This window comes from Sciurus vulgaris (genome assembly GCF_902686455.1).
Source record: "Sciurus vulgaris genome assembly, chromosome: 17".
NCBI lineage: Eukaryota > Metazoa > Chordata > Mammalia > Rodentia > Sciuridae > Sciurus > Sciurus vulgaris.
Genome location: NC_136478.1, coordinates 70,697,774 through 70,725,611, shown reverse-complemented (window position 1 = coordinate 70,725,611; position 27,838 = coordinate 70,697,774). Strand labels below are relative to the sequence as shown.

General features: G+C 55.7%; 2 protein-coding genes across 5 annotated transcripts; both read right to left on the bottom strand.

Moving 5' to 3' along the window:
* Window positions 1-631: 631 nt before the first annotated feature.
* On the bottom strand, window positions 632-18,147 carry PRKCG (protein kinase C gamma). Its single transcript, XM_079118171.1, has 18 exons — window positions 17,699-18,147; window positions 17,314-17,345; window positions 16,294-16,376; window positions 13,355-13,466; window positions 13,099-13,230; window positions 12,538-12,694; window positions 11,629-11,763; window positions 11,190-11,277; window positions 10,885-10,914; window positions 7,236-7,388; window positions 6,718-6,906; window positions 5,802-5,893; window positions 5,655-5,717; window positions 5,402-5,540; window positions 4,132-4,212; window positions 2,920-3,027; window positions 1,750-1,890; window positions 632-1,519 (listed from the first exon to the last, which is right to left on the bottom strand). The coding sequence occupies exons 1-18, from the start codon at window positions 17,866-17,868 to the stop codon at window positions 1,331-1,333; spliced, it is 2,094 nt and encodes a 697-aa protein (XP_078974297.1). The 5' UTR covers window positions 17,869-18,147; the 3' UTR covers window positions 632-1,330.
* Window positions 18,148-20,876: 2,729 nt separating this feature from the next.
* MYADM (myeloid associated differentiation marker) lies at window positions 20,877-27,624 on the bottom strand. 4 transcript variants are annotated; one of them, XM_079119567.1, is made up of 3 exons: window positions 27,503-27,624; window positions 24,328-24,415; window positions 20,877-23,118 (listed from the first exon to the last, which is right to left on the bottom strand). In XM_079119567.1, exon 3 carries the CDS (start codon window positions 23,114-23,116, stop codon window positions 22,154-22,156), a length of 963 nt encoding a protein of 320 aa, XP_078975693.1. In that variant the 5' UTR covers window positions 23,117-23,118; window positions 24,328-24,415; window positions 27,503-27,624; the 3' UTR covers window positions 20,877-22,153. The 4 variants fall into 4 exon arrangements, with proteins under 4 accessions (XP_078975693.1, XP_078975692.1, XP_078975695.1 ...); XM_079119566.1 differs by lacking the exon at window positions 27,503-27,624 and adding an exon at window positions 26,152-26,278; XM_079119569.1 differs by lacking the exon at window positions 27,503-27,624 and adding an exon at window positions 26,152-26,247 and having other exon boundaries at window positions 24,328-24,392.
* Window positions 27,625-27,838: the final 214 nt, after the last annotated feature.

Here is a 27,838-nt window from a genome sequence, read left to right as displayed (position 1 = left end):
GGGAAGGGTCTGTCGCGGTGTCTGCTGGGAAATGTAGTCCTATGGACTGGACTCTCTACTCCCCTCCCGTCCCCCATTTGCAAGTGGGTCAGAGGAGAGAAGCCAAAGGCTTCTACCTGCCTTCTGACTTACTCGCCCACTGATCCCTAAGCTCCCAGTTTCTGGTTACTTTGATTTCTCGGTTGTGGGGTCTCTTTTTCCAATCAAGTCTTCAGGTCTCTGGATAGGAGGCCAACCTTTCATGACTTTTCCCAAGAACTCCCAGTGTATGGATCCTGGTGTGGTGTGGTGTGTGCGTGCACACTCTTGCATGTTGCTCTGGATAGATAGGTGCATGCCGTGTTACACTTTGGTCTAGGTATACATTTCTCATTGTGTAAGTGTCCACTTTGGTCTTCTCTAGAGCAGGCTCACTCTCTTTTTCTGTGTGTCTGATCTTCCAGGGGTCTTTGCTCTTCCCTCTCTCATGCTATGGGTATCTTCTCTTTTTGGGGGGTAGGGAGCTTTGCTTTCCCTCTCTCTATGCACCCACCCCAGCCTCTGTCTGTTTGTTTCTATATACAATCATTGTCCCACCTCCACATTCCCTTCATTCTCCAAGATTACAAGAAAACATCCAAACACTTCAGCATCAGCATCCCAAATTTATTCTCCAGCAGCTGTGTCCGGGTGGGAGAGGCTAAGGGAAGAGGAGGGGGAGGAAGGGAGAGAATCCCAGAGAGTGGCAGGCACTGGGCAGGGGAGTGAGAGGTTCCCAGTAAAACTGGAGCCATGCATGGACAGGTGAGCAGTGATGGATTGGGGACGGGGAGTCTACAACAAAAGCTGAATCCTTCACACATCCCAGGTATACCCGCGTATGGTAGGGAGGAGCCTGGGGAACCGGGGCATAGCCTCCCTCTTACTCTACAACTGGAGCAGAAGTGGGAGGGGCCTCAGAGGACGGGGGTGGATTTAATCGGAGTATGGAGCAGGCAACCCAAGAGACTACTGCCCCAGGATGGGGTGGGAGAAAGAGGCATTGAACTACCAAGATGGAGTTTAGAACCCCATGGAGTTGGGATGGTAGTCGTGGTTCTGGAAACCAGTTGGAGGAGCACCCAGAACGCTGGGGGTTGGGAGGCAATATAGGGCTCAGCACAGTAGAATCTAGAACACAGGAAGGCTCTAGAGACTCCATGGAGTTTAGAATGTCAGAAATGCTTGAGAGAGCATCTAGAACCCATGAAGGCAGAGGCCAGACGGCTGGGGGCAGGATCTAGAATGGGGAAGGGGTCTACAACTGGCGCGCGGAGGGGGCAGTGGGGCCACCTAGCGGCAGCAGGTGAGATTACATGACGGGCACAGGCACCGGGCTGGTGGGGCTGCGGGCATCCGGGTGTACGAAGTCTGGGTTGACGTAGGTGAAGCCCTGGAAATCCGCCTGGTCAATGCTGGCCAGGACCAAGCGGTCTGGCGGGGTCAGCGCTGGCGCCGCCCGCGTGAAGAACTTGTCGAAATTCTCACCACTGCGGCCACACTGTGGAAAGTAGGAAGGGAAAGTCAAGCTCCGCCGGCTCCTTGGGGGCCTGTCCCCTGTATTCCTTCCCTGTTTCCTCCAGAGTCTGCATACACCCTGCGCGATCTCGGCACTTCCTTTCAGGCGTGTCTCCGCGGAGGGATCCCACCTCCCCATAAAGGCACTGATGCTCAGGAGTGCCCCCATCCCCCACCCCAGAACCCAAGCGTGTGGCTCAGAGGATGACGGACCGGGCGTGGCCTGAAAGGAGGCGCAATCTCCAGTCGCTCCAGCCGTTCCCAGTCAATCCAGCGGAAAAAGCCATGTGCCCGGATGGTGGGCTCCCCATCCGGCCCAGAGCCTAGGCGCTTCCCTGGGTGTTTGGTCAAGAACTGTGGGAAACAGAGAGAAAGAGGCAGACAAATAGAGTCCAGGACAGGGAGGTCCAGAGAATGAGGGGAAAGACAACCACAAAGGAACAGAGAGACACAGGCACAGCGATTCAGAGGGAGAACAGAAGGGGGACAGAGATGGGGAGGAGGGGAAAAAAGAAAGGGAGAGAGAGAGGAAGAGGGAACACAAGTGGGATGGAATGGAAATGGGAATGGATGGAACTCAGACCCAGAGAGCAAAGGACAGTCAGAGAAACAGGAAAAAATGAAGGTGTGAGGGGTAGAGAGCCCAGAAAGAGGAGTGGAGACAGGGGGAAATCCCAGAGGGGGAGGGGGGAGGGCGGGAGAGAAGGTCGGAGAACCAGAGAAAAGGAGGAATAGAAATTCACAGCGAGGGAGTATGAGGAGGAGGAGGCCTGAGACCCAGAGAAGGCAGAACAAGAGATCCACGGTGTGTGTTTATGAGAGTGATAGGGGCAGCAGGGACCCAGGGAGAGAGGGACAAATGTCAAAGTGTGGACAGGAGGAAACACCAAGAAACAACAGAGACATAGAAGGCCCATCCCATGCAGATGGAGGCAGAGGAATGAGACAGAAACCTAGAGAGAGACAGTCAGAGAGATGTGGAGAAAGAGCCAGAGGCAGAAGTGTGCTAACACTTCTTGAAAACCTCCATGACCCTGGAAGAGGAGATGAGGGTCACAATTTCGGTGACTCTTCTGAAAGCCCACCGAACACAAAAGCTGCAGGAGTTCAGTCTATCTGACCTGCCAAGTTCTGGAGACACAGGCCCTGGCCCTTCAGCACTTCCTGCAGTGAGCCAGGGAGTAGGGGCCAAAGAGGACAGGGTAGAGGCAACCCTCCAGCTGGGCGGCAGCAGAGCAGAGCACACTGGTTCTAACAGAACCTGTGCATCCCATCAATCCCCAGAAGATGGAGGTACAGGGACTTGAGGAATGGGAGCCTTTTTATAAGAGACACCACAATAGGGGCATGGTTGGTGGAGAAGCTGGGAGTTGGGGTCCTCACCCCCTTGCAGATGGCCACAGCCTCCCGGGAAAGTGACTTTGGGTAGGTGACCGTTTGCTCCATGATGGCCTGGAACAGCTCCTCCTCATCTTCCCCATCAAAGGGTGGCTATGGAAGTGGAGGGAATAAAGTCAGAGACCTTCCAAACTACTTTTTCCAAACCTTCACATCCTCATGGCCCACCATGAACCCCACCAACCAGTGACACTGCCACCTACTGCCACCAACAACTTCCCAGGGAGAGTGGACCAAATTACCAAAGTTTCATCTCTGCAGTTTTTTTGTTGTTGTTGTTGTTGTTGTTGTTGTTTTTGTTTTCCTTACATGCCTCAGCCCAATGCATCTTGCCACTGTCTGGCTCTCTATATATAATATGTTGACCAACAGGGTGTTAATTAGGCAATATTTCATTTAAATAGAGGTGAAGAATACTGCAGGACAGACTATAAATGCACTCTCCTGCTGAAGGCATGACTTTGGAGCAGGAACGGCAACACCAAGGTGCAGGGTCTTTGTTTGGAGTCTAGGTGGTCTGTGTAGACAACTGGGGGGCATGAATTTGGGCAGGGAAAAAATTGACACTTTATCTTTTTAAGTTGCTAGCTGAGCGTTAACATTCCCTCCAACTGTGAATGTAGGCAATAAACCACAATAGCAGGACCTACAACTTCCTTACCAGTAGAATTCACAGTATTTTATCAAGAGAATTGCAAGAGTATCAGTTACCAGTCATTCCTACCTCAAAGTTACTGTAAGATCTTCTTAAAATTATCTGTTACTATTAGAGCCTACTACTTGATGGATTGATAAAAATAGCATATGTTCATATCCCAATTTTTAATATTTAGACAACTGTACATATTTAGATTAATTTTGTTGTTATTCAATTAAATTTTAAAAGTTCTGAAATCTATGTGATTGATTTTGTCATTCTATTATTTTATCTTGTGTACATGAAAACAATGTGCGAGAAGCTCACAGGCCTCACCAGACCAGTGGGGTCCCGTGGCACCCAAACAGGGAGGAGGTTAAGAAACCTCGACGTCGGTAAGATAATGCTTCAGGACCCTGGACAGCGCTGCCAGGGCTCACCCTTTGCCCATCAGGTTGCACCTCCTTCTACCATGCTTCTCCTGAGATAAAGGCCAGATAAACGGACACACCCCACTGTGTTGCCTCTAGCAAAGCCAGCGCCCCCACATCTTCCCTTACCTGTCCTGCCAACATCTCATACAGCAGAACCCCGAAGGACCACCAATCAACAGACTTCCCATAGGGCTGGTAGGCAATGATCTGGAGGGAGGCCCAAAGGCAAAGAATCATGATTTTTCTTTAAGAAGCGCAGGCCTCGCTCCTGGGATCTCTACCCAATTCAAGTGCACTAACTCTTCCCACTCCGAATATTCTGGCTAGAGCTCCACCCTTTGGAAAATTCAGGACACAAACTACACCTATTAGAACATTCCTTTGCTTTCAAACAGAAAGACCACCTAAGGGCCATGGCACAAGTTCCACCCATCTAGAACATTTGGGTAACAGAAACTTGCCTTTGAATGTCAGGTACAGGGGGCTGAATTTCAGAGACTAGAGAACTGATTCATCTAAGGGATCAGTAGAAAAATAGATGCTCCCATCCCTGAAGAACTCTGGCCTCAGTGAGCCAGAGTGACCATCAGGAATATGTATTTTTCTAACATTCCACAGGTGATTCTGTTACCAACCAGGCTTTGCAACCACTGACATTATTTTGGCATTAGCATTGATTGTTGAAAAGATCAAGGGACAGCACCCCCAACATGAGTGGTTCCCCAACTTAAGGAAGTTAGGACACACGGCACCCATCTGTACGCACATTCAGAACATCAGCTGCAGCCCCTCACAAAGCCAGAGCAATTCTCTGCCCACTGAGAATACTCAAGGAAGGGCAGCTGCTCTCCAGGATGCTTAGAGGTCTGACCCTTCCCTCTGGGAGTGGCAGAAGAGCAGCCCACTGAGATCAAAGAGCCATGCCCCTGAGGTTCAATCCCCAGCACCTCAGAAACAAAACAAATCCACATGCAATAAAAGAGCTTTCCTCCAAAGAATACTCTGGGGCAGGCCCCGCCCAGTTGGAGTACACAGGAGAGGACAGCCTCAGCACATGCATAGTATTCTTAGGGGACAGGCCCCTGCCCACACAAAGTACCCTAGAAATAGTCTCCACTTTCTTAGGATGATCCAGGCTCTGCTCACTCAGCATTCCTACCAGCTGGTGCCACTGCCTTCCAACATCCGCCCACCTGTCCTGCTCACGCTGACTATTTAGAGACCCAGCACCCCCACTCAGCCAGTAGGCCTCCCCATGCAGATCCTGGAGGGAGACCTCGCCTGGTTCCAACACCCACAGGGCCCCTGGGCACCACCCCCTATGAATACTACACAGCCACACCCATACATGGAGGTCAGAATGTGCCCAGAACAGCACCTTAAGCTCTAAGGTTACCTCAGGGGCTATGTAGTCCGGGGTCCCACAGAAGGTGCGGGTGGTGGTCCCAGGGAAGACGTTCTCCTTACACATGCCAAAGTCAGTGATTTTGATGTGTCCTTCGGCATCCAGCATCACATTGTCCAGCTTCAGGTCCCTGGAGGATGGGGGCGTGGGGGAGGGATTGTGAGACCAGCTGGAGTAGCAGGCTGCAGCCCTAATCCCTCCCTCTCAGGCCAGACTCCCCTCCAAGCAGAGTCCTGGGGCTGACCTGTAGATGATGCCCTGATTGTGAAGGAAGAAGAGGCCGATGGCTATTTCGGCTGCGTAGAACCTGGAAAGGCCGGTGCGAAGTGGGAAGGTCAATGGACCTAACCTCCACCACCTCCCCCTCCCTTCCTTCTCGGCTGAGACTCACGCTGCATGTGGCTCCTTAAACTTGCCCAACTGCTGAATGTGGTACATCAAGTCACCCCCGGTGACGTACTCCATCACGAAATACAGGCGGTCCTGGGGAGGAGTGGGCAGGACTTAGAGGCAGGGACACGCCCATGTGGGGTAGGAAAAGCCCTCTGCTGCCCGCTCAGGGAAAACGTGGAGTGCTCTGGATCCGCCCGGTCAGAAACCCAGAGCGACTGGCCGCCCCAACATTGAAAGGCCCTCAGTTTCTAACACCGCCTCCTCAAAATCTCCATGGCCCACTCGTCCCTCCTGACACCTATCAGGTGATCTGGCCCCAGCTGCCCCAGAACTGAATACTAAGACTCACGCACTGGACTGAAATTCAGGCATACCGAAACCTCTTTCCACATCCAGTCACCCGCATTTGTAATTTTCGATACCTATGACCAAAGGTGGTCAGGCTGCACTTACTATTTTTTAATCCAGGAAGCTGGCCACACCTCCCCAAACCCTGAAGGTCAAATTCCTTGCTCCATGCCAAAGTCTCAGGGAACTACCCATTTCTGACCTATCTGTCATTCAGAATCCAGAAGTGACGACCGCATCACTTTGAGCCCAATTCGGAGTACACCTATTCCTGTGCTCAAAGTTCCCAAGAGCCGAGAGCCGAGTGGACTACGCGCACTCTGAACCAAGCTTGCCAGGGGCAGGCATCCTGGCCACGCCCACCCTGGATCCCACCCGCTGGCCACTCCCCAGAGTGCCACCTCCATTCCGATCAGGCCCAGGAGTCCACCATCTGGCCACGCTCACTTAAGAGTGCCCGGGGTTCCTTTGCCTTGCCCTAAACTCAGAATCCCAAAGCAGACACCAAATCCATCCAGAGTGGGGAAAGCTAGGTCGCTGGGCCAGCCTCCGCCCTCCCTCCTCACCGGGGTCTGGAAGGTGGAGTGGAGCTGGGTGAGGAAGTGAGGCCTGCCGCCAGGGCCGCGGCCCCCCAGGGCCAGCACGCGTTTCTCCACCAGAGTACAGTCCACGTCGTCGTCCTGCACGATCACATCCTTTTTCAGGATCTTGATGGCATAGAGTTCGTCGGAGCCCCTGCGCTCGGCCAGCATCACCTATGGACAGAGATCCAAAAAGGACAGTCCATTTGGGGAACTCAAAGGTGTAGGATCTTGCCCCATCTCCTTTCAGGGACACAGAGCATGGGGTCCCAGGTACCTTCCCCTCTCCTAAGGGGTTGGGTGCCCTGACTTCGCTCCCATGCCCTCAAGGAAATGTCCATATATTTATACCTCTTCCCTCCAGGAACCCAAGCAGCCCAACCTAAATCCATTTGGGAACATGGGAGCCCAGCCTCTCCCAACCCCTGCCTCTCACCTAAGGACCAGAAATCCAGCCTCCCCACAGACATCCTCCCCTTCCCCCACAACCCCAGGAATCCAACCTTCCCAAAACTGCCTTTTCCTAGAACCATGAGGAAGCTGAAGTCGGAGATGTGCAGGCGTCCTGGGCCGGCCCCGAAGAAGCAGCGTTTGGAGTCTGTGGGACTAGGGGATGGGGAGGGGATGGGGGAGGAAGAGGGGCCCATCCGCACTCTCTGTGAGAAAGGGGAGAAGGAGGTCCTGAGGTAGTCAAACCCCAGACAGGGATAAGAAGGTGCCCCCAAGAGAAGCGACACCCCGAGTGAAAAGGACGGGGAGAGGTAAGAAGAGAAGGAAATGGCCACTCCTCCCGCCCTGTGCTTGGCCTAAGAGCTTTCTCTGACTCCCCCATACCCTGAGGAATTGATTTATCATTTAACTAACATTTATGCCACCTCTGGAAAACCTTCTATCATCCCCACTTTGCAGAAGAAACCAGCAAGAAGAGGTTAAGTAATCTGCCCAAAGCCAGAGTGGGTGAAACCTGGGGCAGCAGCCAGACCCACGCCGTTCGTTTCTAGAATCTTGCTGCTCTTGGCCTCTGAGCCTGAATCCCTTAGAGGGTTTGGTAAAACAAGGCAAGGGGCCCCACTCCCTGAGGATCTGAGATTCTAGCAAGTTCCCAGTGGCCCTGCCTGCTTCTGGCCTGGAGACCACCTGGGTGGGCTTTGAGCTGCCAGGCCTTCTGTGCCTCTTCCTGTCTCGGCCTCCAGGAGGTCCCCTGAGTGAACCACTGCCGTGGCTTCCACACCATCCCTGTCCATCGCCTGCTGCTGCTTCTAATGCACTCTCTGCTCAGCAGGCACAGGGACCAATTTAAAAATAAATAAACCAGGTCATGTCTCCCCGATACTTCCAGTCTTCTAACGGCTTCTCCCTACATTAGGATTTCATTCCATGCAGCTTCATGGATCTCCCCGCTCCTCCTCCAAGTCCAGCCCCCCGGCCTCAGATGCACTGTCCTCCTCCCACCACCGTGCTCCCCTTTCCTTCCCGCTCTCCCTCAAGCATCCTGTGGACCTTGGCTCAAGCCTTTCTTCTTTGGAGGCTTCTGCAGATTGCTTTCAGAGTCAGTTGCCTCTCATGTCCTCTGCTTCCCTGGACAGCTCCTTCATAGCCTAGTCATTTACCTCCACCTATGTGACTCTCTGCTCACACCTCGGGGCCAGCTCCCTGCTGCAGGGGTCTGTCTTATTCTCCAAGATGCAGTGACACTGCCTGAGGCACAGCTGGGGCTCAATAAATATTTATTGAAGGTGTAGTCTTGTGCAGAACAGCAGTCTGACCTCCTGGATTCGGACCCCCGCCACTGCTGAGAAACCTCATAATCTCACCTGGGATCCTGGGATAACGGGAATGACATCCACAAAGCAGCCCAGGTAGGTGAATTAACATATGCAAAGCACCCAGAAGGTGCCCAGAGTGCCATGAGGGCTGCTGTGTTTGCCATGCTGTGATACCCACAGGACCCCGCTCAGGGGCTGGCACCTGGTGGGTATGCACTGGTGCCTATCACTCAGTGGCAAAGGAGACCACAGACACAGCTGTCTGTCCAAAGATATTCATGGACTACAAAATTAATAAAATCCAAAAGTAGAATTCAAAGATAATTATACACACCATCACATGCGTGTGTTTTATTTTGTTTTGCTTTGTGTCCCGAATCTCTAATTTTCAAAGGAAGCTGTTAACCCCCAAAAGGCTGAGAGAGCATGACTGGATTACAGGTTGTAGATTTGGGTACTTCAGGAGAAGTCACCCCAAGCCACACCTCCCTCCACTGCCACTCATGACCTTTCTACTTGGGGCACATGCCATCTCCAACTTCCTGCCACTAGGCCTCTGCCCACCATCTGCCAGGTGTCTGTAGACCAAACATCCTTAGTTAAATGCACAGGCGATGTAATGCATACCCACTGTATGGCTGCTGAAGGACTCTGGGCAAAAGGATCTGCCTCTCTGGGCCCAAATTTCCTCCCTCTGTCCTCCCTTCAGTACGGCCACTGCTCAAACTTCATTATGCACAAGAACCAGCCTAACATGCAGACAGCCTCACTTAGTGGGTCTGCAAAGAAGTGAGAGGCATGCTTTTTGAAGCAAACGCTCGTCATTCTGCTGCAGGAGAGCACAAACACAACCAGGACGCTGGTGGGAGCTGCTCTCAGAGTCCGGGAAGGACTGCCCACGCTGCTGTTGACTCTACCTATTCTGCAGCTCTTGCCTAAGTGCTGCTTCTTCTGGGAGGTCCCCAGGCTGGGTGTTGATGCTCCTACCAAGCCTGTGGCCCCTCCCTGTGCTAACCACCCCGACAGCCCCTCTGTCCTCATGATTTGTGCTGAGGATCCTGAGACCGTTTTCTGCAGCAGACAGGGGAGCCTGAAGCTTCCCCAACATCGCCCAGCACCTCGATTGGCACACAGAAGGTCTGGCAAGTGGGTACTGAGCAGATGAAGGCCTTGGGAGCCAGAAGTTGAGTGCACTTCCTGTTTCTCAGCCTGCAAAGAACACCCATACACAACAGCCTTCTTCCTGCTTCCACCTTTCCCTCCTGCAGCCTAGGCCGCACACAGAGCAGTCACCCTGCTGAAACCTTAATCCGCTCAGGCCACCCTCTGCTCAGATCTCCTGGCCTTCCCCTCGCTCAGGGCGATCCTCGAGGGATGACGAGGCACCCTCTCCCTCTCAACTCCACCTCCTCCCCACCCTTCCTCTGCTCCGGCTTCACTGTCCGGGCATCCTGACCTGTGCTGTCTCAGGACCCTTATACATGCCCTTCCCTCCACCCAGGAGGCCCTTCTCCCGGGGATCCTTGAGGCTCACACCCTCACCTCCTCTTGGTCTTGGCCTGACGTCCTCTGCTTATGGCAGTTAAAATCGCTGCACCTCCCCAGCAGCATTCTGTGCCCTCCCTAGCGCTCATGTTCCTTCTTTTCACTTGTCACCTGTCACCTTTTACACACAATCACATACTTACTTATTTTGTTTCATGTCTTCCCCCAAGTGTAAGCCCCAGGAGGGGAGGATTTTTTCTGTCTTGTCCCCTGCTACAAAGATCCCAGTGACAGAACTAGGCTTTGCACAAGGAGATGCTCCACGAATGTTCTCTGAAGAGCCGCTGGGGAGAGAGCCTGCCTGCCTTCTCCTGGGCTCTGGGAAGCTGTCCCCACTCTTCTAGGCTGTGCCCACTCCCCAGTGCCTGAGCCACCTCCATTTTCAGACACAGGTCTCCTTGTTTTGACCCCCAGGCTGCCTCCTCCCCAGAGGAACAGTCCACTCATGCCACGCCTCAGGAACTACTGCTCAAGGACTGGGCAAGCAAAGGGAGGGGAGAGGGCCCCAGATGTGGACAGATGGAAGCCCAAGAGCCAGTTCAGACATCACTGCCTCAGGGGAGCCTTCCTGGCCACCACCCACAGGCTGGCTCCAGGCCTCTTCCCGGCCTCTCCAGTACCCCAGGTCACCTCTAATGTAGCACACCTTCCTCTATGTAAGTATCTGTGTCAAGTCCCTGCCTAGGACACTAGGATTAATCAGGGATCACTGGATGTACCTGGCACAAAGTATGTGCTCAACCTACGTACATAGAACTAAAGGTGGAAATCAGGGGAGGGAGGGGTAGGTGGAGAGAGGGAGAGGAAGGGCAGGCCTCCTTCAGTGCCCAGCTGTACTTACCTCGTACAACTCCAAGGGGTAGTTACAGGCCTGGGGAGAAGAAAGTAGAGTCAGAGCTCCACGAGAGCAGATGATTGCCCAAGACTAGGGGCCAGGGTGCCTGATACCCACAGTGGTGGGGATGAAGAACTATAATTCCCATCAGGCCCTGGGGCTAGAGCCCCCAGTAGGGCAGAGGCAGGAGCTCCCCAAGTCTTCTGGGAATTGTAGTCCCAGGACCCGAGGCCAACCATGGGTAGAGGGCAAGGCCAGCTCTGAGCCGGGGGAGGCTGGGCTGTGCTCCCCTGGGGAAGCCGTCCAGGTACCTCGAACTTCTGGAGGAGGCTGCAGTTGTCAGCATCGGCCACCGGCACATTGTAATATTCACCCTCCTCCTGGTTCAGTAACTTGTACCTGACATACAGACGGAGACCAGGGCCGGGCAGGGATGGGGGAAGCAGGGCACCCATGGGAGAGGCAGAGACAACCAAAGGGAGGAAAGAGACACAGAGAGACAGACACAGAGATGGAGAGAAAGAGTGAGATAAGGAGGGGGGAGAAGGAGGGTACGGGAGAGGGGAAAGAGAAGAGGAAGAGGAGGATAAGGGGGAAGGAGGCGGCAAAAGAGGAGGGGGAGAGAGGAAGGAAAGAAGAGGAGGAGGGAGAGTGCGCTGAGGCAGAGGGGATGATGGTGGTCTGGAGGAGAGACCACACATGGATGGAGAAGGTGATACAGTCTGCCCCAGCCCCAGCCCCACTCCTCACCAGCCATCCACGGGTGCCTTCAGCAGTTCTGAGACACCAAAGGACATGGCCCCCATGAAGTCATTGCGGGAAGTTCGGTCCCAGTCCCACACCTCCACACTGAGCCTGCGCTCTACGTCCCCGGGCTTCAGGTTGCTGCAGCAGGAGAACAGAGCGAAGCACGGCTGCTTCCCACCCCTGTGGCCACCTCTGCCCTCCAGAAGGGGATCTCTCTCCACCCTGGCTGGTGGGACCCAAGTAAACCCCAGGGCTCGCAGTAGCTCTCCCTCCCTCCCGAACTCTGGGCCTTGCCCATCCCATCCCTCTGTCTCCTGGTCTCTCTCTCCCTGAGCCTCTGTCCTGTCTTTATGGCTTCTCTTTGTGTCCCTGCTACTCCCCCCACCTTCTCCCTCCCCGTCCTGTCTCTCTTTGGGCTCGTACCTCTTGTCCCAAGACCTTCTCTCTGGGGCTCTGTGCCTCCCTCTAGTCTTTTCTTCCTAGTGACTGCCTCTGTCTGTCCCTCTCTGGCTTCCAACCCTTTTCTCTTTTTCCTCGAGACTGTCTGGATCTCCTTTTCTCTCTAGGTCTGACTCTTTCTCTGTCCCCGTCCCACCTGTCCTGACCACCTCTCTGAGTATCTGTGAGTCTAGCTGCCTGTCTTCCCATCTGTCTCTTGATGGTCCTCTCTCTCCTGTCTCTCCTCTCACCACTTCTCACTCTCAAGTGGCGGATTATCTCTCAGCTTCTGCATCTCCATCCCCCTCCCTCAATCATTCCATTCCTTTATCCCACCACCTTCTTCTGCCCCTTTTTGGGAGATTCCCTCTATTCTAATACCTCCCCCACCTTCTCTCTGGGGTTTTCTGGGCCACCAGGACCTTTAGATCATCTCCTGTCAGTTAGCATAGCCTCCCCAGCATCCCAGCTCACAATACAAAGGTCTCGTTCCACACAGGGTTTAGCGTGGCTTTCACTGTCCGGGTCTTCTGTTTTGTCAAGTTCCGAGGGTCTGGGATGAGCTTCAGTTTCACATAAGGATCAGACAGACCGTTGGGGTCCATTGGAATGAGATTACGGGCCTCACCGACTGAAGCACAAATGAGGGGCGGGTAGGGGGTGCGGGGGACTTGAGCTAGAGGCCCAGGAAGAGGCTCCTAGCCCTCCCCAGTCCAATCAAGAACTCCGGGCTCCGACTCTTTTCTTATGACTGCTCACCTCTCCAGAACCAGAAGCCCAGGTGACCAGGCATAAGGCCAACCATTCACCCAGAAACCAAACCCTGATCCTCCCTGGCAACCAGGGCCTCTCACATCCTGCCCTTTCAAGGATCCTGACCCCTAGAAGTTGCAAGAGCCTAGGCTGGAAGCAGGACAAGGCTGGAAGGGGCGTGAATGAGTGAAGGGCAGCGGTGGTGGGCGTGGCCCTCGAGAGGGGCGAGGCCTCACTGGTCTCTGTCCCTCAACCTCCCATCTGGCAAGGGCGGGGCCTCACCAGTCACGTGGATCTCGTCCGCCGTCGGGGCCCGGATTTCCAGCTGCAGGCGCCCACGGCGCTCAGTGTGGTCCACCCCGCACAGCGAGGGCACGCTCCGCACACAGCGCCGGTGCACATTCATCTCGCAGCCTGGCGGGACAAAACTGGGGGTAGCGCAAGCCCATCCCAGGTCCCACACTGTACCGGCGTTTCCCCAGCCCAGACCCTGCGCTTTCAGGCGCAAGCAGCCAGCAAGCCAGCAGCGGACACTCACAGGAGCATTTCATGCCCTGGTGCACCAGTCCGTAGAGCAGGGAGCCGCAGTGGTCGCAGAAGGTGGGGCTGCTGTAGCTGTGCAGGCGGAACTTGTGCTTGTTCCGGGGGTCCTGAGCGGAGGAGAGTTGCTTAGGGGGGCGGAGAGGGCCCCCCCAGCCCAGCAAGAGGAGGATTTTTATCTCCTTTCGCCTTGTTCTGCCTGCCTGCTGCTCCCTCTACTCATTTCGGGCTACAAATATTCACCAGGCGCCTACCGTGCGCCAGGCACTGTTCTGGATAACAGGACTTGGCATTGAACAAATCAAGTAAAAAGGTGCTTGCTACGTGGAGTTTCCTTCCTAGTGGAACAAGGCAGAGTAAACATGGTAAATAAATAAAATATGTAGTGTGATGGACAGTAATAGATGCTCTAGAGAAGAAAAGCAGGGACGGGGACTGCCACACGTTGGGGACTAAAAATTGAAAGAGTAGTCAAAGGAGCCCTACTAACAAAAAAGACAGTTGGGCAGAACATGAACGAGGGGGTTTCTAACATCCTCCCACAAGTTGTTTTCTGAGAATTGTGGGCCACACTGAACCCCAGGATTGTTTCCTGATAGCCTCAGTCAGTGTCTGTTCTCTGGGTGGTCTGCCATCTCTGAGCGTCAAGCGGGATAGGGGTAATGACCCCTCGGTTATGGCAGGCGCCCAGGAGACCTGAATGAACTAGCATAAAACACACAGCAGGACTCTGGATGTTAGGTGCGCTCATTACTGCTCTGACTGTAGTTATTGCTGTGGTTATTACTAGCGATGTTACTGCCAGTCCCACGTAGCTCTGAGTGTGAACAAGAGCTTGTGATTGTGCACAAGCCATTCCCATTCTTGAGCCTCAGCATCCTCCTCTGTCTAGTGGAAATAAGCAATCTGCAGCTTGAAGCAAGGTTAACTTTTCAGAGTCATTTCTGCAGGAATTTAGGACACCTGTACAGCATCTCCTAACCCCCACCTTCTACCCCCAGGGCAATGTCTGGTTGTTAAATAACTTGATATTTTTCTTTTTCTAAGAATTCATCGAAAGAATTATCATAGGGAAAAATTTAGAACAGTCTTGGCTTTTATTTTAGCAGGGTTTCTATTTTGAATATATATATTTGGGTGGGGGGAGGCAGTTGGCAGTGACCACCATCTCCTTCAGGGTTCTGGGCTCCTAACTCAAAGGCCTCTTGCCACCCTAAATAGGATGCCTGTGTATGCGTGTGTTGGGGAGGTTCTCAGCAGAGTGCCTGACACAAGCTGTGCACAGACATAAGCTGTTATTCTCAAAGTGAAAGTCCTTGCTAAGCCAGCAAGCCAGCAGCGGACACTCACAGGAGCATTTCAGAGAGCCCAGAGCCTCCAGTTAGGTAGATCCAGGTCTAGATGTTGGCTCTAACCATTACCTGACCCTGGGCCTCCCCTGGACCAGCCCTTTTAGGACCTTAGGTTTCTATACTGTGAAATGGGGGCCATGAGCCCACCCTAAAAAGTATCTATGAGGATCAAGTGAAATCATGCTTCCAAGCCTTTGGTATTTCTAAAGTCCTTGATCTGTGTTGCTTACAACAAGATCAAAAGCATAAAGAAGAAAAGAGAGAGGCTCAGAGGAAAGACTGCCTCCTCACTGTTCAACCCGTTTCCTCTCTGATGATGACACTTTCAGCAATGATAATAATAAATAATATTTTGATTCTATGTTCCAAATACCATCCATGAGTATTCGACTCACTGAAAACTCAAAATAATTCCATAGGTGGGCACAATTATCGCCCCCATCTTACAGATCAGGAACTTGAGATCAAGCGGCAATTCTGTGGACCTTTCTCCCTCTGTCTATCTTCTAATCCAGAGCAGTCACCCACCTGTGTCACACCCTGGACCAGTACACCCACCCAGCTTCGGGGAACTGTCAACACCAGCTGGGGACGTCTTGATCTGTGCTGTCCCACTCAGCAGCCACTAACCACATGTAACTCTTTAAGTTTAAATCAGTTGGAATGGAATGGAATTAAGATTCCTGCCCCCCAGCAGAAGCAGCCCCATTTCATGTGCTCACTAGCTGCATGTGGCCAATGGCCACCTGAGAGCACACACAGGACACCTCCATCATCAAAGTGCACTACGGCCAGGGCTAGCTCATCAGCTGCATTTTACAGAAGAGGAAACTGAGGCTCAGAAAGAAAGTGGAGGCCTGGGAGGGGCACCAAGAGTTGAGTTGACTGTTCTTGTCAGCCCTAGAGAAGGAGAGGGACAGGGTGGGGAGGCTGTGTGGACCTGAGTGTGCGCACGTGTGTTTGACTGCACTGGGTGTGTGTGGGTGTGTGCCACAGGGTCTCCGGGCTGCCTTCTCTCAGCACTGCTCGAGGTCCAAGACCCACCATTTCCTGTTTTAGCCTCTCTCAGGTATCTGCGTGTCTGCCTCTGATTCTTAGCCTGTCTCTGTCTCCAGACCCCCCTCTCCTCCCCTTTGTTGCTTTCTCTGTTCCATTTCTCTTTTTCTGTATCCATCTCTTCTCTTGCGACTTTCTTTTTCTGCATCTCTGTCTTTTTTTTTTTTTTTTTTTTTTTGGTCTCATCTAAAGGTATCAATGTCCAAATTGATCTCTGTTCCTCAGGCCTCAATTTCTTAAATCGCTCTACCTCTGGATTGTAGCCTACCCCCTCCAGGGCTAGTCTGTGGTCCCCTCACCTGTACCTCCTCTCTGTCCCCCACCTGTGTCCCTGGCCTGTCCCAGGCCCCCTTGCATTCCCCCTTTCCAGGCCAAGGGCAAAGAATCTGGGCCAGACTAGCTCCCCCTATCTCTCCAGCCCCCCTCCCCTCCCAGCCTTAAAAATAGCAGGAGAAATTGGGACGGACGCCGAGGGGGTGAGGGCGGGGGTGCGGCTTGAGGAGGAAGAACCAGGTGTCCGGACACTCACATCCGTCTGGGGGCCCTTCCCAGCGCCTGGACACTCGAAGGTCACAAATTCGTGGCATCGTCGATGAACCACAAAGCTGCAGACTGAAGGTGAGAATCATAGAGACACATAGGCAGGGAGCGATGGGCAGATCCAGAGAGACCCCCACAAGTCACAAAATCGGAAAGAGACACAAAATTCTGACAGAGGAAACCAGAGAGAGAGGATTCCAACATACAGAGTCCAACAGAAAGAAAATCAGAAGTGAGACCCTGAGTGGGGAAAAACCAAGAACAGTCTCAGAGATGCAGAGAATCATAGACACGGAGCACAGAGCCCCCAATGTGCAATCACAGCCCAAGGGAGACAGACAGGAAGAAAGAAAATAGGATTCCACGGACAAGTAGACCCCAGCCCACAGATGGATAAGAAAGCCAGGAGAGAGGCAGACAGATTTGAGGAGAGAAAACACAGAAATATTCTCAGACACCGCGGAGAGTAGCAACTTCGGCAGAAGTGAGTCTGGGGGCGCTGCTTCGGCCCGCCCCCCACCCTGACTCACTGTGTTCTCAGCAGTGGCAGCTGGTGCTTTAGGACTCGCCCCCCCACCTCCGCCCCCCAGAACTGCCTGCCGGCTGGGCCCCCACCCGCCCATCCTTGACCCCACCCGGCCTGCCCCTGCCTAGGATGGCGTTGTCATGGTGATGGCTGCTTGGGGGGGGGGGGCTCTGACTTTGCATCTCCAGCCCCTTCCCCCTTCAGCTCCCCTTTTCCAAATCTCCCTGTTCCCATGGCAACAGATTCTCCAAATATCTGTCCCCACCTGGAGCCGGCCGAGGGAGGGGCCCCCAGCACCACCTCCGCGGTGGCCCTGCCATCAGAGCTCCCTCCCCACCACAGGCTGTGTCTCTGCCACACCCCCCGCCCCGGGCTCCCCCGCGCCTCTCTGGGGACCAGAGAGCACGTGTGTCAGCAGCCTCAGCTGTGAAGCCCCAACCTTCACCCTCCGGGGGTCCCGGCAGCCCAGGTCCCAGTTCTTACCTTGACATTGCAGGCCCTGCTTGCCAATTCCCCTGGAAGAGCAAGGATCTGAGGTCAGCGCAGGAAAAGGTACCTGGGTCCTCCCACCTCTGAGACCCGTAGGAGGTCTGAGGTCTGTGGCCTCCGACCTTCGGTCCCAGCTGCCTCCTCTTTCTACAAGCCAGAAATTCTGGACTCCAGCCCCTCCTCCCTCAGACCCTGGACTCCAGCCCCTAGCCCCTCCTCCCTCAGACCCAGGAGCCCAGGGTGGCCCCAGGCTCCCACCATCCTGGAACCTAGGATCGGGGCCGCAGCCCCCTCTCTGCTCGCCCCTCGGAGGTCTGTGTGACATGAGTCTGCACCTCCAATTCCCTCCTCTCTCAGGCCCCCAGCCCCCTTCCCTCACCAGATGAAGTCGGTGCAGTGGCTGCAGAAGGTTGGCTGCTTGAAGAAGCGTGCGGTGAACTTGTGGCTCTTGACTTCGTGGACCACCTTCTGCCTCAGGGCCCCCTTTCTGCAAAACAGGGGTCGGGGTCCCCCCTCTGAATCGCCTCCGCCGGGGCCCAGACCCGCCATGGCCCCAGAAATGCAGCAGGGACCAGGATCCTGCCTTTCTGGGGAAACAGGTGGACAGGAGAGGAACGGGGACTCGGGATTCCGAGGTGGGAAGGAGAGGGGCGAGGCACCTCCAGGTGCGCAGCGCCGGGCAGGGAGCCGCACCCCCGCCGGCCCCGCCTGGGGGAGCGGGCGGGTGCGGGAGAGCAGAGCAGGGGCGCCGAGGAGCCGGAGGCACGGGCGGCGGCGGCGGGAGCTTCGGCTCGGCACCTGCAGAAATGTGGGAGCCCCGGGTGGGGGGAGGCGTTGCTATGGCGACCGAGGGGCGGGGTTTAGGCTTAAAGGCGCCCCCCTCCCTGAGACACTGGACGAATGCCCTGCCTCTCCCCTACACGTGCACACACCCACTCCGGGAGCTGGCTGCGGGGAGAGGGCATCCTCCGAGCCTTGCCCGCCCCCTATCTGTTATCCTGCCCAGCCGCCTGTTTCTCCCCCACCGAGTGCCTTGCTGAGTCCTGTTCGCCCCCTGCGTCTCCGCTCGGGCCTCCGTGTGTCACTCTGCGTCAATCAACAAACTTTCTGCTTAGTGCGGAGGATCCAATGGTGAACAGAAATTTGGTGTCTCACTTTCCTCGACGCACCGGAGTCTCTTTTTTCCCATTATCTCTGAATTTTTTTTCTAATGTCTCTCTTTGGAAGTGTCTCTTCCTGTTGACTTTGTCCCTATCCCTATTCGTGGGGATTCATATTCTTATATCCGCCGCCCCCACCTCGGTTTTCCTTTCCCTATGTCAGAGAATGTCTGTTTCTATTTCTCTATTTCCTTTGCTGTGTGTCTCCATCAATGCCTGCCACCCTCTCTGGGTATGGGTGTTACGTGGTCAGTCTCGATCTGATTGTTCTTGCCTCTTCTCTCTCGCACATCCCTTATTTATACATGCTTGTCTCTGTTTCTCTTTATGGCTAATCTGTTTTTGCTTCTATCTTTCTCCCGAATCTCTTAATATGTTTCTCTGTGTCTGTCCCTCTCGGGCTCTGTCAATCTCTCTGTCGCTAGGAAAAAGCTCTGAATATTTGCATCTGCCTCTCCCTCCCTATGTCTCTTTGTGATTCAGTCTCTCTCCATTTTCTCTTCTCTGTCTCTGCACCTTTCTGAGTCACTATTTGTTCCTCTGGCTCTGTGACTGTTTTGGGGGCTCACTCCTTCTGTATCTCCCTGGGAATCAATGTCATGGAGGTTGCGTCCCTGGCCCAGGGAATCTCTGATCTCTAGGGGCAGTTCCTCTCCACCTGTGTCTCCTTGAGAAATTCCATCTCTGGGGTTCTCCCCCTCCCCCACGTCTCCCTGGGACTATTCATCTCTGGGGGTCGCTCCCCAAGTCTCCCTGGGAGCCTGTGGGCCCTGGTAGCCCACTGCTTGCACCTCCCCGCTCCCCCTCCGCTGGCCGGTGCCCCCCACTCTCGCGCGCTTCCGGGTCCGGGCTCGCTGAGGCCGCGCTGTTGCCAGACAACCAAGGCCCGCCCCGGGCTCGGGCGCAGTGCACCCTGGGACCTGCAGTCCGCGCCGCGCGCCGGCTGAGCCCGGGCGCGGCCCGGACCTTCTTTTCCCGGCGTGCCGCGCGCGGTGGGCGGGGCCTCGCGCTCCAGGTCCCGGTCCGGAGGATTCCAGCGTTGAACGCTCTCTCCGCCAGCGCGGGTCCTCTGACCTTCAGGCCGCCTCCACGATTCCGGCCGGCGGACCCGGGAGACTGGCCTAGAAGCCCCTCCGCCTTCTAGGCCAGTGGCCTCTGCCCTCTCCCGAGTGCCCAACGCTTCCCCCGGCCCCGTGGTGACCGTGGTAGCTGTTTTTTCTGGTGCCTTCCAGAGGCCGGGGCGGGAGGCGAGACGCCCTCGGAGAAGACGGATCGGTGCAGGTTGGACTCCCGCAGAGATGAAGAGGCTTTTCTTTACCCAAAAGGAGTGTGCCCTACTTGGCCCTACCCCCTCCTGCCGAACTCTTCAGTGCGCCTTCCGAAGTGCTTCTGCAGGTGTCGGTGCAGAGCGTGGTTTCCCTGGGGATGTAACTGCCCTCGGTTAGGGGAAACGGGACCTTCTGTGGAATAGAGGTTCACGGCAGGAGCAATGCACTTAATCTTGATCGGGGTCTTCTACTGGTGTGTAGTCAGGGTGCACACAGCAGACAAGCCCATGGAGCTGATGCGGGAATGTGGGCAGGCTCAGATCCTGTAGGCCTTGAATGCCACCGAGGGCTTTTGATAGCACCATAGGCAGCGTGGAGAATTTCAGCAGGGAGGGCAGGACCAGCTATGATTGGGAAATTCTCTAATGCTAGGGAAGGCTGGAGGTCAAATGGTCAAGGAGGAGGCTGGGGCAGTAGCTCAGGTGAAACAAACGGAACTTTAGCTGAACCAGGACCCTGGAAGGGAACAGATATAAATGGTTCTTAGGAGGAGGAATCCATGGTGTTTTAGTGCAGGTCCTTGGGTTCTCAGCCCTGAAAGGCTATGACCAGGCCAGGGAACCTGGAAGGAAGTTATTTCAGAGGAAAGATGCTGCACTCCGTGGGACATTGTGTTTCTGAGGTGCTCAGGAGACTTCACGGAGGGGGAAATCTTGTTCATTTTTATCCCATCCAGCCCTCCTGGCTTGGGGGAGGAATTTAGAAGACCCAGATTCTGGTAATGTTAGCTTTGTTTTTTTGGCAGGGGGAGAGTTCTGGGGGTTGAACCCGAAAGTGTTTTACCACTGAGCTGCACCCCCAGCCCTTTTTATTTTTTTATTTTGAGACAGGGTCTCACTAACTCGCTTTGGGCCTTAAGTTGCTGAGGCTGGCCTTGAACTTGTGATCCTCCTGCCTTGGCCTCCTCAGTCCTCCTCAGTCGCCAGGATAAGCGCACCCTGCACACTAGGGTTTTCTGATGAGGCCAGGATTGTCTTGGCTCCAACCTCCTCCTCCCACTAGACTGAAAAATCTGTGCTGGGCCCCACCACTCTCCTGGAGCTCTCCCCAGTAATAAAGAAAGCACAAGTTCTCCTTTTGTCTTTATATTGAGCTTTTTAAAAAGAACATTATGGATGTGGGAGTGGGGGAAGGGACAAGGCTTCTATGACTGACAGCAGAAGCTATTGGAACCAAAAGCTCCAGGGAATTAAAAAAAATAAAATATATATTTATACATTTATATTTCACATTAAGCATGTGAGTCCCAGAGAAGCAGGAAGCAGCAGCAAGAAGCATCTAGCACACAGAAACACGTGCACATGCACCCCACTCAAGCAATGCCATTCTTCTGGCTATGGCAGCAGCAATCCCCGTTCCCCACCCACCCAAAAAGAAATGAAAGCTGAAAGGAAACTGCTTGAAGAATAGGGCTACCCAGTAATTTCTGCCCTCATGACCAGGGGAAAAAAGAAAAAAGAAAACCCAGGCAGATGTTGCCTTTAAGGCTGGCAGTGGCCATTTTATTCCCATCCTTGCCAAAGCAGGACACGTTATTTGTAACACTGAGGACCACATCACTGCCTCTCAAATACTTCAGACCATCATCTTCAAGACCTTTTTTTTTTTTTTTTTTGATCCACAGAATAACTGGGATGAAAGGCATCCGTACCTCTTGCTACCTTTAAGATGGCCTCTAGGCAGTGGAACTTTAGTAAGCCTGGCAACAATTCAGCAGTCAACCTCGGCAAGACTGAGTGCCAGGCAGGGGGCCTAGGGACCCAGGGTCTGTGCTTAAAGCCTCCCGCCCACTAGGAATTACTGACCTCCAGAGTTTTTTTTTTTTAGTTTAAAGGGGAGGCGCACTGTACATCCTCCTCTACTGGGAGAATGGGGGGCTGATGCCTAGCTACCCACCCTCACCCCTCCCCCAACACAAAAATACACAAGAACTAAGGCACAGCTAGGGCGGGCAGACATGCTTTGGCAATGAGGCCCCTGAGGAGGCCAGGCATGAACAGCTGCAGTGAGGGGTTGGGATGTGTAGAGCTCAGCACCTTTGGAGGTGGGGTGGAGGGAGACGAAAAGTCTCAGGGCTCCCAAAGGAGGGAGATGTGATCTGGAAATGGGACAAAGGAAAAACCAGAGATGAGAAGAGGCAGAAACAGCTCAGGGCCAAACAGGATGTGGGCAAGCAAACAAAACAGGAAGGAAGGAAGGAAATGGCAGGAGGAAAGGGGAGAAAAGTTGGTGACAGCGTGAAGAAAACGGAGGGGAAAGAAGGAATCAGGAAATAAAGACAACGGAAAACGCCGATGAGAAGAATGAAGAGGTTGGAAGGAGGGACACGGGAGCCCTTTGTGAGTCTTAGACCTTGACAAACACCAGGCGGGCAGAGTACACCAGGTCAGCCACGTAGGCCAGCAGGTTGATGGCTGTCAAGATGGCCACAGCCAGTCGGCGGTCCCAGCTACACACAGAGTGGGGGTGTCTGACAGCACAGCCCCCATCCCTCGCCCGCTGGGGCTGGCCACCATACCTCTCGTCGAACTGGTACAGGGGCCAGAGGACCAGTGCAGTGGCATACAGGATGACAGACAGCAGGGCCAGGCCTGACAGGAAGCTAGGGAAGGGGATGGGCAGCATGTTGGTACAGTCCCCCAGGTTCAGCAAGATGGCCACAGCTGCCAGGATGAAGCAGATGGCATACACTGCCACACACCACTCCAGGGCCGGCGCGTGCTGGTACAGGTGGGGGCTGCTGATGAAGGCGAAGATGATGCAGGCTACGAAGGTCTCTAGCACCTTGAGCAGCCCTGGCACAGTAGCCATGTAACCGGTGATCTCACCCGGCCTTGCCCGGGTCCAGGCCACTTCAGTGGCATACGCCACACACGCGATGCAGGAGAAAGCAGTGGCAGCGATGGCGTGGTCCCGGGTGCGACCGTGAGACAGGAACTGCACATAGGTGGTAGGGTAGATGATGGAGGACGACAGGCAGAAGAGGGCCGCGTAGCAGGCGTAGGTGATTGGGAAGTTACGCCAGGACAGGGGGAAGCGGGACTGGAGCCCACCTAACTCCACGATGAGGATGATGAGGGTCACGGAGAAGCAGAAGCACCAGGTGAACATCGACCAGTTACCCATGGGGCCCATCCAGGCGCCCACACTGGCCACCAGCGAGAAGGCCACACAGGTGGACAATAGCTGCAGCAGGCGCAGGAGGCCCAGGGGCTGGGTCAGTGCCCGAGGAGACCCCACAATAGTTGAGGACCCCAGACCTGAGGACGATGTGGTCGTGATGGTTGTGCGGGTCACCGTCACCGGCATGGCTGCAGAAGGTGGAGAAAGATGGTACCTCAGTGAAGGCCCACACAAAGAAATCAGGTGCCCAGCCCTCATCTCTCCCAGGACAAATTATTCCAGGACATGGGGCTTTCAGTGTGCAAAACAGGACAGTCCCAGGCATGTCGGAATGATTTGGTCACCCTGGTTCTCTGCTCAGACCCACTTCACCCAAGTCAGAACCCAGAATTCTAGGTCCTTGTCTTTCTTCTCCCCACTCCTGCCACCCAAAGCTGTCTTTCCCTCCTCAGCAACCCAGCCCCCTAACAATGTGGCTCCTCCTGGACCCACACACATGAAGACAAGAGGCCTATCTTGCAGGCTCCAAAATCCCCTCTGAACTTCCTCCTCCTCATGGAGACCCAGGGCTCTGCACTCCAGCTGCTATTAACAAACTTCCTTTTTTCATGAACTAACAGTAACTCGGACATTTCTGGGTCCTGCTTATCCAAGAGTTCAACTTCCACGTGCTGTGTTCTCACAGGTCTGATCAGGGCTCCCAACCTGCATGGTCTTCCAAGTTTCCGGAAGGGGGTCTAAACTGCTGCTCCCTCCGCTCTCCACCCTACCGCATAGGTCAGGAATCAGATTTAGATCTAGAGTACTGTAAATCTCGGGGGCTAGGTTTCCTCCTTTGCTCCCCCACACTGAGTGCGTCCTCCCCCAGGAGCCCATGAGTTCTGGAAAACTCAGCTCCTCACATTCCCAACTCACCAGCACCCCAGCTCCTTGAAGTCTCTAGCCTCCACCGGTCATTCAGCCCTCAGCCTCCTACCGGTGAGTCACATTCTGCGGACTCGGTAAGCTAACTCCTTTCTCCACACTTCCAATTTCTACATCTCCTACTTCTCCTCCTAAAGACCCTCAGGTATAGGGACAAGATGTTCGGGCCCTTCCTCAGGATGCGAAAATGTCTAATCTCAGTTGACATCCCTAAAAATATCAGGACATGGTTCTCAGGCAACAAACTTCCCTCCCTCCAGTGTCAGGCACACAGCAGAACAAAAAGCAGGCTTTACCTCCCCAGAGGTCTGTCCCAAACAGCTCCCAGAGGACAAAGAACACTCCACTCCCCCCATGGACGTGGGAGACCCTATTCCTTGGATCCTGAGCTTCAGTCCTCTCCTTCCTCAGACCAGGGTCTGGGCGCCCGCCGCTTCCCTCAGCCCGGGTGCCTGGGGCCTCAGCGCACTCACCAGCGGTCTTAACCGAGCGCCCCAAAGAGAAAGATCCGGCAGTGGAGGCAGATTCAGTCGCACACCTGGAACAGACTGGTCAGAGCACCTGGAGCGGAGAGAGGCCCTCTGCGTCAGCTCATAGCCAGCTGACCTGGCTCCTCCCCCGGGACCCAAGCGGCCAGCGCGGGCCGTGGGCTCCTCGGCCTTGGCGCGCCTCCCGGTCGGGCCCGAGACTTGGCTCCCTGCCCAGACGGATCCAGGAGGTGACCCTAGAGAAACGCCGCCCCTTCTTCCTCCCCTGGTACAAACTGTGGGCGGGAGTGCAGGGAAACAGGCGAAGGAGCACGGCCCGCGGCCAGCGAGGGGCGTGTGCGATCCTAACCCTGCCCTGGCCTAGGAAGTCCGCGGCGGGCGGCTGGAGGCCCTGGGCGGTGGCTGCGGGGGCGGGCTGCCCAGCCGGGCCCGACGTCTCCGCGCCTTATAAGGGCTTCAAGTCGCTGCAGCCATCTGGAATGTGCAACGGACCCAGAGGCGGTGCTGGGACCCCAGCCCCGCACCGGCCAGAGCCTTGACCACCCCTCCCCTGACTGTGAGGGGAGGGGCGCCCCGACTCCCAGGTCCTAGCAGGGCTGGCAGCCCGAATTTCTGGGTTTCAAAAGTGTGAGTTCTGGGTCCCTGTAAGAAGGGCTGGAAACCTGGGCCGCCATGAAGGTCTCTAAGAGACGACTGACCCCAACTTCACCTTGCCGAGGCCCCCAGGCTCCAGGCCGGAAAACTGGCGCAGGGTGCCCAGAGATCAGTAGCCAGACCTCCATGAAGGCAGGTCCCCGGCGAGAGCTTGCATAGCGGGCACCTGAGAGGTGCCGCACGGAGTCTGACACCTCCAGCTGCCCAGGCCCGGCCAGGACCTGTTAGCAGGAAGTCCAGACTAGCCGCACCCCCTGAGCTCGCGAAGGCGGGCCACTGCCCCGCCGCCCACCCGAGGAGGAAGGAGGAGCAACGTAACTCATTCAGCACTCGCGGAAGGTGGGTCTGCAGCAGAAGGGGGGTGGGGGGAGCCCGCGGAGCGGGGGTCCACCCCGCCCTGAAGGCCTCCAGCAGCCGCCTGAGGTCAGAGCTCAGGAATGCAAAGCCGCAGACCGAAGCTGGCAGAGGAAACGCCCCTTCGGGCTTCCCAGCGGAGTTCGGCTCCCCAGCCACACCCGGCACCTCTGCGCCCTCCCTCCACTCCAGGCGCCACACCCATCTCTCCATGGACACGAGGGCCGCCCCGAACCCCGAATCCCGCCTCCTCCACACAGGAGCTAGACAGCCTTGTGTTTTCCTGGCCTCCCAGCTCTGGTCATGTTTTAGGAGTTTGGGTGCCGAATCATAGCCCCCCGCCTTGCAGGGAAGCACGAAGTTCCAATTCTGTCCGCCCCCTGGAGGGAGAGGGCCAGAAATTCTAAACTGCAGCCACTCTCCTTTCCCAAACCCAGGAGTCCCAGTCCCAAGTCCCACCCCCCTTCCTTAGAAGAGCACCTCGCACCTCGATTACAGCCCCAGCCGGGCACCTGGCAGGCCCATCTGTCCACGCCCTCAGACCCAGGGGTGGACACCAGCCCCTCCTCCAATGGACAGCCCTCCTCCCTCAGACCCAGGGCCCAGGCCCCCGGCTCTTCTCTTTAAGATGTGTGACCTGTATGAGTCCAGGTTCTCAACCCTCTGCTCTCCAGAACCCTGAAAGCTTGGTCCAGCCCCAGTCTTTCTAGGGACGAAGACGTTCTGAATCACAGCCCATTCCTCCCTCGACCCAAGGATCCCGAACCGCTGCTCCCGCCCTCTGGGGCCCCTCAGCCTCACCTCTCCGGCCAGCGGCGGCTGTGGCTGAAGCAAGGGCGACAGCTGCAGACCAGAAGGGTCTGCGAGCTGGGTGGGGTTGGCGGGCTGGGGAGGGAGCGCGGGCGGGGCCGGGGGCGGGGCGGGGCCGGGGCCAAGCTTGGGGCTGGGGCAGTGGAAAGGGACTTCCCCAAGCAGGGGCTATCCCCTGCCCGCCCCGGGGGCGGAGCCAAGATCAGACCACGCCCTTCCCGAGGAGAAGCGTGTAGCGGATCCCGCGCCCTACCAGTGAGCGTGGTGAAGAACTGAGGTCACCGTTGCCATGGTGACAAAACAGGAAGACACAACAGCTGGCGGAGCGGGGGCTCCTGGGGGATGCCCTCCCGACACAACCCAGAGAAGTCTCCAGGATAGGCCGGGAAAGACTGTTTCCATAGAAACCCGCATGTTTATGGTTTGTTTAGAACAGAGCCCACCAACTCAGGTCCCCACCCCCAGCCTCTTCTCACTCATTGTGCCTCTCCCTCATGCCCCCGCCATCCTTGACTGCTCCCGTCACCCGCTCTGCTAAGGCAGACGAAACCCTAGCTACCTGGTTTGCAACGGATTGGGGGACCAGACCCCCCGGATGAATAGGATCCCCGCGCTAGGGTCTCTGTCTACCAGAAAGAAGATGGAGTTGAGAGTGTCAATCCTGGGCTAGCTAGAATCCCTGACTCCTGGGTTCCCCAAGAGAATAGAGACTAGATTCCCTATATTTAAGGGTCTTGGGCGGGGAGGTCCCCTAATCCACATTTACACTGGTGTCTGCGGCTTAAGGACAGACGGGTGGGACAGACTCCTGGGTTTCAGATACCACAGTCAATAGGGGTGGAGGGGTGTTGCAGCAAAATTCCTGGTTCCCATGCTGTAGGAGTTGGGGGCAGGGACTACTGGGCTCCACATGCTGCCTAAGTTGGGGGACCCTGGTTCCTGACTGAAAAGCACAGTCTGAACTCAGATTCCGGGGTTTTCAGAGCAGATGTGGTTGCAAACCGAGCCTCCTGGGCCTGGAAAGAGATATTTTTGGCCTGCATTCCTGGCTCCTGGACCGAGGAAGGGCCTCAGAGTCTAAATGAGGACAGGGCTGGGGCTGGGGGCTCTGGATTCCGGGTTCTACAAGAGGGAGGCATCCAATGCCTCAATGTGTCGGGGGCCCAGGGCAGAGAAGGGTTTCAGGGTTCATTTTTTTAGGGGCGGCTCTGAGGCGTTGAAACGGACTGACAGAGCCAAGAAGGAAAAAGGAAGCCGAAGGTCGGGATGCTGGGCCCCCGGGGAGGGGCTGGGCGGGGACCCGGGACGCCTGGTTCCCTCCCTCCTGGCCGCGCTCACTCACCGCGCTCTGCAGCGGTCCCGGGCGCGGCCCTGCTCGGCTGCAGCTGGGCGGGGCCTGGTGGCGACTGCGGATGCTTCGCGACGCTCAGCTAACCGGAGCTTCCTCTGCTGCTGCCGCTGGGCACCTTCCGGGGAACGACTGAGCAGGATTTAGGCCGAGTCCCAGGGTGGAAGCCGCGCGCATGGAGGAGGGAGGGGTCCTCAGGGGTCCGCGAGCTCGGAGTACCCGGCTGCGTGCCTGACGGAGGAGGGAGGGGCTGGAGGGGAACCTGGGCTCCTCGCTCCGCAGGGGTGGGGGCAGTGATGGGAGGAATGAAGCGTGTGAGCTCGCTTTTGT

Excerpts from the sequence above, each read along its gene's own strand:
- MYADM (XM_079119567.1), bottom strand. The coding sequence starts at position 23,116 with ATGCCGGTGACGGTGACCCGCACAACCATCACGACCACATCGTCCTCA.
- PRKCG (XM_079118171.1), bottom strand. The coding sequence starts at position 17,868 with ATGGCGGGTCTGGGCCCCGGCGGAGGCGATTCAGAGGGGGGACCCCGA. Across the intron at positions 13,231-13,354 it reads CCAGGGCATGAAATGCTCCT|GCTGCGAGATGAATGTGCAC; the intron begins GTGAGTGTCCGC and ends TTGTCCCGCCAG. Across the intron at positions 1,891-2,919 it reads CTGTGGCCATCTGCAAGGGG|TTCTTGACCAAACACCCAGG; the intron begins GTGAGGACCCCA and ends TGTTTCCCACAG.